This window comes from Quercus suber, unplaced genomic scaffold, assembly GCF_002906115.3.
Source record: "Quercus suber isolate HL8 unplaced genomic scaffold, Cork oak 2.0 scaffold_9, whole genome shotgun sequence".
NCBI lineage: Eukaryota > Viridiplantae > Streptophyta > Magnoliopsida > Fagales > Fagaceae > Quercus > Quercus suber.
In genome coordinates, this window is record NW_027069475.1 from 2,189,028 (window position 1) to 2,198,331 (window position 9,304).

The following is a 9,304-nucleotide window of genomic DNA, read 5'->3' on the forward strand; positions in this document are numbered from 1 at the left end:
TAAACTACCTGCTGCCTATCTCAATCAAATGGACAAATATTGACTTATAAATGCCTATCTCGCCTCAAAGACTTATAAACTACCTGCTGCCTATCTCAATCAAATGGACAAATATTCTCGCCTCAAAGACTTCTAAATGCCTATCTCGCCTCAAAGACTTATAAACTCCCTGCTGCCTATCTCAATCAAATGGACAAATATTCTCGCCTCAAAGACTTATAAATGCCTATCTCGCCTCAAAGACTTATTAACTCCCTGCTGCCTATCTCAATCAAATGGACAAATATTTGATACTCCCACTGCCTCAAAGACTTATAAAGTTCTTTTACCATATTCCTCCACATCTACGTGGATTGTCCCGTCGTACCATACGGCTCCCAATTCAAATATTTTATAGTTGTTAATAAAGTTTAGTATGTTCGATGTGGGACTCACTTGATATATCTGTTTTCCTTTTTCAAAGGAATCTCCCGTATATCTCATCAAATATGAATGATGCTATCAAGCTCTTTATAAAGAGGCCCAGACTTTGGTTTTTCTCACACCAACCGACTAAGCAATCCCTTTTTTTTCCTCTGGTTTCTCTCTTGCTGCCTTGTTCTCCCTTTCTCATTGCTTTCTGCGTCTCTGTTTCTCAAATTTCTCAATTAGCATGGACAAGCCTATTACCGTCTGTGAGTTTCGTTCTAAGTTTCTCTTCAAACCCACTTGGGGTTCTCACAGACGAAGATCAAAGCCTCCTTCCAGTGTGAGTTTTACTTTTACTACTGTGATGGATATAAAGCTTGAGCTCCACTCATGAAGCACTAGTTTATATTTGTTTGTTCAACAAATATGTAAAGTTGAAGCCTAAATTTAACTTACAGGCTATCAAAAGAGCCAAGATTTTAAAGTTTCCGTGCTTCTTATTCTAATATAAATGTTTAATGGTTAGCATAAGATTTACTATGTATTTATTCACATCATAATTTACGAGGAACTCAAGCAATTTTCATACTTTGCTTGCAGGTTTACAGCCAACGGTGGAAAGACAAAGCTAAGGGGTCTCCCAACAAATATCATCATCATCACAAGTTTGAGGGTTTGTCTGTGCTTGCTCATGCCGTTTCACTCATCACCAGTCCAAACCAATCTGACTCTGTGCTATCTAAAGAAAAGCCACCCAAACCCAAGAGGCAGCGGATCAAACCCAAACCCAGACCCAGAGTCACTCGGAGAGCTAGTCCTCACCCACCACCTTGCTTGCCCACCCAATTCAAGGACAAAATTAACGGGCTAAACGGCCAAGATTTGAAGCTTGTTATCCAGAAAAGATTGTCCAAAACCGATATGAAGCCTCACTTTTCTCGCCTTTCCATACCAAAGGGTCAAGTAAGGACTGACTTTCTCAGCCAAGAGGACCACACCATTCTGGAGCAAAGGGAAGCAAATGGAATCAATTACAAAGGAATGGAGGTCCCCTTGATAGAGCCCAGTCTTGCAAAATCAACAATCGTTTTGAAGAAGTGGAAGTTGGGTTGCAGCAAGTCCTACATACTCAGCTCTGGGTGGCAAAAGGTTGCAGTTGACAATGGACTTGAAGCTGACAACATCATACAGCTGTGGTCCTTCAAAGTCAACCAAATTGTCCACTTGGCCCTAGTTAAGCTTTAGATTTCTGAACGTGATGTTTACTAGTTATTTTGCTGTTTCATTTTAAATAGAGTGTTGTTTAGTTTGTGATAGGCTACCCAAAAAAACAAAACAATGGTATTTCTTGCAGGAAAAAAAAAGGTATTACTTTTTGATAATCACCCTAATAGCTGATACTGATAGTTGAGTCTGTTCTACTTTGGTTACTCTGTTCTTAGGTATGGCTCAGCTTGTGTAAGAGAATTTGGTATGACAGTTATGGATATTATGTTTTTTTAGTTATGGATGGTGTTTACAAATTGAGTTTGCTATAATCATAACTTTTACCATAAATCTGCCACAACATATCCACGTGGAGAGTTATGAGTGGTGGATTTGTGGACTCATATGAATTCACCACTCACAACTTGCCACATAGACAAGTTGTAACAAAAATTGTGGTAAAAGCAGTGATTCTAGCGTTTTCCTTAGGAATTTTGAAGTTTTGAGTTGCAAATTTTCTAAATCCTTGTGCATGTATTTGACCACAAAATGAAATTTCCTCCAATAGATAACAATTGTGTTGATTTTTGAGGTTTACTTATTAGTATTATAATAATAATATTATTATTAATTGCAATTGTATGAATGTTGTTGGGGACTCTTGATGGTAATTAGTCTAGACTCTAGACACTAGACATCTCACCCTTACGGTAATTAGCCTAGAAATCATTCATTATTATACCATGATGTTTTTGTGGATAAAATATCCTATGAATTTTAATACTTTTGATAAAATGTAAAATTTGACACAAACTATTTATGAAAGGAAATAACCACTAAAGTACCAAACCATTCATTATACCAAACTCTCAAGTGACGCATTATTGATTGATGACACATTGATATTCCACACTCAATTCTGTATGTTACGAAGAATATTTGATTGATTGGATTTTCAGTCTTCAAGACAATTATTACTAATCAAAATTGCTAGAAAGTTTACATCATTTGATGCGATCAAGACCTTTACCAAAAATCAGGTCCATCTCTAAACTTGTTGTGGACTCTAAACTCGTAAAAATTACGGAGTATTGTTTTTATGATGATGATGATGATGCATGGATGAATGGATTGATGCACCAAAATTAATCAAAGCATTAATGTAATGAGTTACTTCAAAAGCATATAATATAAAGCATATTCCCCTCTTCATTGAATCTCATTGACTCATTTTAATCTATTGTAACCACTTTTTTTTAGAAAGTTTCAACTTATGACGTCCACTCCTGATAATAGCTCTCAATGCATTTCAATCCAAGCTTTGAGGACTCTTTCTAGCTCAAGTCTCAACGTGCCACTTCCCCTATCAAAAAAAGAAAAAAGAAAAAAAAAAAACGTGTCGCTTCCCTTTTTGGGGACTCTCAAGGAAGAAAACTTAGGCTGAATTTTCTGTGTCATGCATAACCTGAATAATGGTCCCTCTCTTTTGGACCTCAAATTATGGTTTTCTTCACATCCTCATTTGTTTTCTTTGTTTTTTGTTTTTTTAGAGACTCAAAGTTAAGGGCGGATATAGGAATTTTTGTTTGGGAGGCCGAGACTAAACTATCAAATTAACTAGTAATATGTGCTTATACACAGGAATTTGTCAATTCTAATGGTGTTAGGGGTTATTTTTATATCTTATTTTATTTATTATTTTTGTCAAAATATGTAAAATTCTTTAAGTCATAGGATTAGCTAAAAATCATGATAAAATTCTATTAATAAGATATAACAACACTTGATATTTTTATTTTATTTTATTTTTGTTTGTGTTAATTCTTCGACATTATCATTTTTTTTGTAAGAATTGTGGCGGTGCCAAAACTTCTTTGCATTTTTTAAAGAGAAGTAAATTTTGTTTAAGAATTCTTTAGTTATAGGATAATGAACATTAATTCCTTCTAGAGAAGTAAATTTTTTTCAAAAAGTATTTTAGTAGTATGACAATGATTTTAACAAAATTGGCTATGCTATGTGCTAAACGTATGCCAAATTGACTATGCCACTTGTTATTATGTGAGACAATTTAAGCTTTTAATAAATTTTATTGAAATCAGCCCTAGTAGGAAGAACATAAGTCTTTTAATTATAGAATGATGATATCTACAAAGGTAGTTATGACACTCGACAAAATTTATACAATATTAGTGATACCATGAGACAATGATATTTATAAAGTTGTCTATGCCCCTTGACAAAATTTAAACAAATATAGCTATACCACTTATCAATACATGAGACAATTTAGAGTTTTTTGGGTTTGCCTTGAAATGGAATTAGATATTTAGACCTCAAAAATTGATACTTTGTTGAATCTTAGAAAGGCATAAAAATTGGAAACAAAATTGAAATAAAACACAAAAGAGTTCTTTAAAAAAAAATGAAAACATAAAATCTAAAACACTTCTACATTTTGTTATAATTTTTTTTTAATGCCAAGTCATTATTCAATTAAAGATATAAAATAAATAAAGAAAAACCTAACTTTTGTCACAACTGATTTGGATTTTAAAATTAACATTTGATTAAATCTTAGAAAAACGAACCGAAAAAAAAAAAAAAACATTTGTAAAAACAGGAAAAAACACAAACCTGAAAATGCATATTATTGATGTTAATCCTGCAAAAGACATTGGAAATTTTGGTCTACTTTGAGATCTCATATATGTTCCAAAAGCCCAATAAATGATCTCACAGAGAAAGCAAACACGACTAATTTGTGTAAAATGTACAAACGCAAACCCACTCATGCGTGATCTTATACAGTAAAAGAATTTATATTAGAAGGAAATTGTGTAGTCGTAGCTTCCATTGCAAACATTCTCCCCTACGCTCAAATACCAAAACCCCACAAACCTTACTGCCAAAACAATCCCACTCTTTCACCAACTCTCTACTAGAAAGAAGCCCAAATTCACTACATAAATGACATTTTTATCACTCAAACCCTCACTATATCTTTATGTACAAATTTCAAACCAGGCCTACAAACGAATAACTTTGATTTTATGCTAGAATTGAACATGGGTCCATTGAAAATCGACGATTCAAGCACTATATCAATAAATTATACCAAGAACTAACCTCAACATGGCCCAAAATTCTACCCCTGAAAACTAATGGGTATACATAGGACAAAACTATGTAAGAATATACTTTAGAGCTTTACAGTTTGGGAAGAGGGGCATAAAGCTATATAATTTGCCCGAAAATAGCAAAGGAAAATTTTGTCCATAAAACTACGAAGCAATAATATGAATAATCTACCTTCTGCTATCTTGGAGGCTTGCAGGTTCTATTGCTCTGCCTTTGGATTTAATAAAAGTTGTAGTCTACCAAATACAGTTTAGTAGTTTACCAATGTGACATTAATATTGGAATATAAGTCACAAATTACAATGAACAATATTTTGGTTATGTGATGCAGGGTTAGAGAATGAGTCCCCTAACCAAGTATCCATCACTTCCACAACATTGCCTTTTTTTTAGTCTCTATTATGTCTAAAAAATTTAAAATATTGAAACCTATTTGTCTTTGGTCGGTCTAACATATCCTGAAAAGAAGTAACTATTAAAGATATACGTATCCTATGAGGTTAAGGCTGAAAATTAAAGATCGTAGCAAGAGAAATATAGTTTGGTTTTAAATTATGAATTTGAGAGACAAATTGAAGAATGGAAAGGTCAGAGAGAGAGAGAGATAGAGGGAGAGTGTACCTAGGTGAATGAATGTAATTATTGTGGTCTCCTTGATTTTTGAGATGTGTGTTGTCAATAAGTCATTGGGCACTTAGATTAAAAAAAAAAAAAAAATTAATTAGATAAATGGCGCAAAATTAAACTCCAATTATAGAATCTAATTACACTTTCTTTGAGCTTTGGTTTATATATGTCTGTATGTATACTCACAAAAGTTACACATCAACAAAATTATCTTACATGAGACTTTTGCATCTTTCTAAACTCTATTGAGGATTAAGAGTTTTTTAATTTGCTACATACATATTTAACAAGTATTTTAATAAGGATTCAGTATCTTCCATTAAAGTTATGATTGCATGATAGTCTTTCATATAATAAAAATCCACCCATTATAATCTCCATTGTAAAATTTTGGGTGATTTCTTTTACAATACAAACTACTATTCTTTTCAAAAATTAACATTTTCCATTTGTATGCACCTCTCAAGATTTTAATGTCATTATTGCTTATGTTCAATAAGAAACTCTTTATTAAAGAAGAGGGAGGACTTAAGTAAGAATGTGAGAGCATTAGATGAAAGTGATGAAATCATGAGAGGCTTTTGCCTTTGGGAAATAGGGTAGTTGGTTTGTGTAAGAGTTTTGAGATATGAGGATAAAAATGTGAAGCTTCTAAAACAAGCCAATACAAAAATTCAAGGTCAAACTTGGTTAAAGCACCTTAGGTATAGTACATCAAGTCAATTAAATTTAAAAACTTAGTTGCATTCACCAATAAAATTAAAAAAAGTGATTATTTTCAAAAATAATTAAATGCAATGCAACTATATATTTGAATTTAATTTAAGAACTTAATATATTGTCCCTTATATCTAAATTTTACACAAAAAATTATTCGCTATGGTCAAAGCCAAAATAATAAAAGCAAATCAATATAAAAGGTGGTGCTGAATTTGCATCTGACAACAAGCCAAATGTCCAAGCATGGCCTCTTGATGATTGTACGAGTGCTTTTCTTATGATTTTAATGACGGGTTTTGACATTTAAAAAGAAAAAAACAAAACAAAAGTAAAAAAATGAGAGCAAACTTTTAATGTACACGTACTGAGGGTCCAAATTTTTCCTTAGGTGGGCCAATTCTTGCAAAGTGCAAACATGGATTGGTTCTTAAATATAACCTACTATAATCAAATTAAAAAAAAATATATATATATATATATATATATGGGTTCGAAACTTCTTAAGTTTTTTTTTTTTGCAAAGCTTATAATTGGTGTAAATATATGAAAATTTTTAAAACGGTGAATATTTATAATTTTTTTATTTTAAGTAAACATAAAATTATTTGAGAAAGAAAACAATATGGCATCATTTATTTTAGTATAAAATAATAATTAAAAACATCGGCCTTGGTCTGTTTTTGTAAAGGGTTAAATTAATAGTTTAATACACTTAAGATTAAATATTTTCTAGAATATGATCCTACAAATATTCTAGAAAATAAATTATATATTATATCGCATTACAAAATAATTACATATTCTTGCATATCACAATGGCTGTGACTGTTATTAATCAATGCCTCAACCCAACCTCGAGCCTCATTGTTTATAAGATCATCTACAATTAAAGGCCCCTTTGCAAATCCAGATTACTATTTGGGTTGGCTTTAAATGCCTAGAACCATGGAATCCAAAGACCTTGTTACATATCAATGCTATTAGTATCACCTACATATCATGCACTTATTATAGCTTTTTCAAAACCACTCCATAACAAGAGTCCTTTCCCTTCAACCACCTTTGCCACTTCTTGCTATATGGCCATACTTGCCTCTTAACACTTGAAACAAAGGATGTGGTCAAAAGCAACCATCCAACCTAGTTTGGCAAGTATGGCTTGATTAAATTCTTTGAACTTTCTGAAACCCAGTTCCCCACTTTTGCTTAGGCTGCCGAATCAAATCCCATGTTTTCCAACCAACAGACCTGCCATTTCCATCAAAATTTTCTGACATCAGCTCCCCTTTTTTTTCACACTGCAAATTGAAAGAAGCCATAGTGTATGTAGATATAGATTGTGTCACACAGCTGCTGTATCATATATTAATTCATTTGATATGAATTCGTATGCTGCAAATGAAACCGTGTATACAAGCCAGGGGAAATTCAGTTGTTTTACAACTGGCATCCAAAATTCATAGAGCTAATACTATTTCTTTTGGTAATTAGAAACGGTTTGCTCGGGCTAGTCGAAGTTTGTCTACCAAATTAGTAGATTTTAATTTTAAATTAGATTCATGTTAACTTAATCTAATATTGTTGTTTCATTAATTATAAAATTATTAATTATTGTTTAGCCTAACATAGTAACATAATTTAATTTGTTTGTCTTTTATAATGTATTAGTTAATTAAATTATTAATTATTGTTTATTAGTTGCTTCCTCCAATTAATTATTGGTTAATTAAATGATTGTTTATTAATTATTAGTTGCACTATTGCACTAGCACACAGCCACACACCCATGTGCATTTACCCTGGCCCCATGCCCCCATTCGCCAGACAAGCCCCAATGCCCCCATGGCCCCACTCACAAAACTAGAACCAATCAGATAAAGCCAATTAATTGTTTCTCACCAAAAGACACCAACACCAACACTAAAAGACAATTAATTTATCTCACCTACACCAACACAGACGGATAACTCCAAAAATAGGGCAAATATTAATAAAAATTTATAAAGTAAACTAGGCAAAAGCAACAGACAAATGACCATCATAGTTCAAAGTCTTAAAGAGAAAGAGTGAGAGAGAGTCTGAGTCAGTGATTTCATAATATCATTTTTTTCACTTTCATTCTTCCCTCTTCAAATCAGATAAAGAGCAAAGAGACTGAGACTGAGTCACAGAGATGAAATACCTGAGGCGCGGCATCGTCAGGCACACTGGCGAGGCGAGGAACTGAGGAAGACCGATTGGGCAAGCGGGGCAGCACGTCGAGGTGTAGCTTCCGTTTGAATGGGAGATCGAGTTTGAGCCTTTGAGGTCCGATCTGGCGATCTCCTACTCCGTCATCCATTCTGTTGGTTGTTGCGTCTATGAAGTTTTTGCGTCTGTGAAGTGTGAAGTGTTTGAGGCCCGATCTAATTTCAGTATATTAGGTTAGGTACTTTATTTATTTATTTATATATTTTTGAGAATTCGTGGGTTATTGGGTTTGCTACCATCTGTTGGGCTTGCGGTGGGCTTGATGTTGGGCTTGCCGTCCGTTGTTTTTTTTTTTTTGAGAATCAGTGGGACCATCTGTTGGGCTTGCGGTGGGCTTGATGTTGGGCTTGCCGTCCGTTGTTTTTTTTTTTTTGAGAATCAGTGGGCTTGCCGCTTACTCTGTTACAATATATATATATATATATTTTAGATTTTAGTTCAAAAAAATTTTTTTTTGGCTTGAAAGTAGAACAAATAAAAATTTTTTTAGGGTGTTCCTAACTTTGATTGAGGTTGTTCCTAATTTTTTTTAAAGGGTAAACAAATAAAAAAAAAATTTAATTATTATATATAATATTTTTTTTGGGAACACCCTGAAATGAACGTGGTGTCGCCACTGATAGTATACATAGATTGGGAGATCAGAAACCTATTAAAATAAAAATAAAAATCTAATCCTAATTCCTAACTCTAAACTTAACCCTGCCACCTTTGGCTTTGTCTCTATCTCTCAAGTCTCATCTCCATTCCAAATCCAAAAGATTCGTTTATGTCAGGTGGGTCAAGTTCAGGTCAGAGTCAGGGGCAAACGAGAGTTTTGAGATAGTTTTCTGGGGAATAACTTTGGTGAGAGTCCCTTCCACTCTCTAACAGGACATTTCCTCTTGAATGTATAGGGCTCTTTTATAATCTAAAAAGAATATTACTTTACAACTGAACTTGTTTGAAACTT

General features: G+C 33.1%; 1 protein-coding gene across 1 annotated transcript; it reads left to right on the plus strand.

The window, feature by feature from the left end:
• Positions 1–652: 652 nt before the first annotated feature.
• On the plus strand, positions 653–1,653 carry LOC136069144 (B3 domain-containing protein At2g24670-like). Its single transcript, XM_065777353.1, has 2 exons — positions 653–748; positions 1,009–1,653. Exons 1-2 carry the CDS (start codon positions 653–655, stop codon positions 1,651–1,653), a joined length of 741 nt encoding a protein of 246 aa, XP_065633425.1.
• The last annotated feature ends 7,651 nt before the right edge of the window (positions 1,654–9,304 follow it).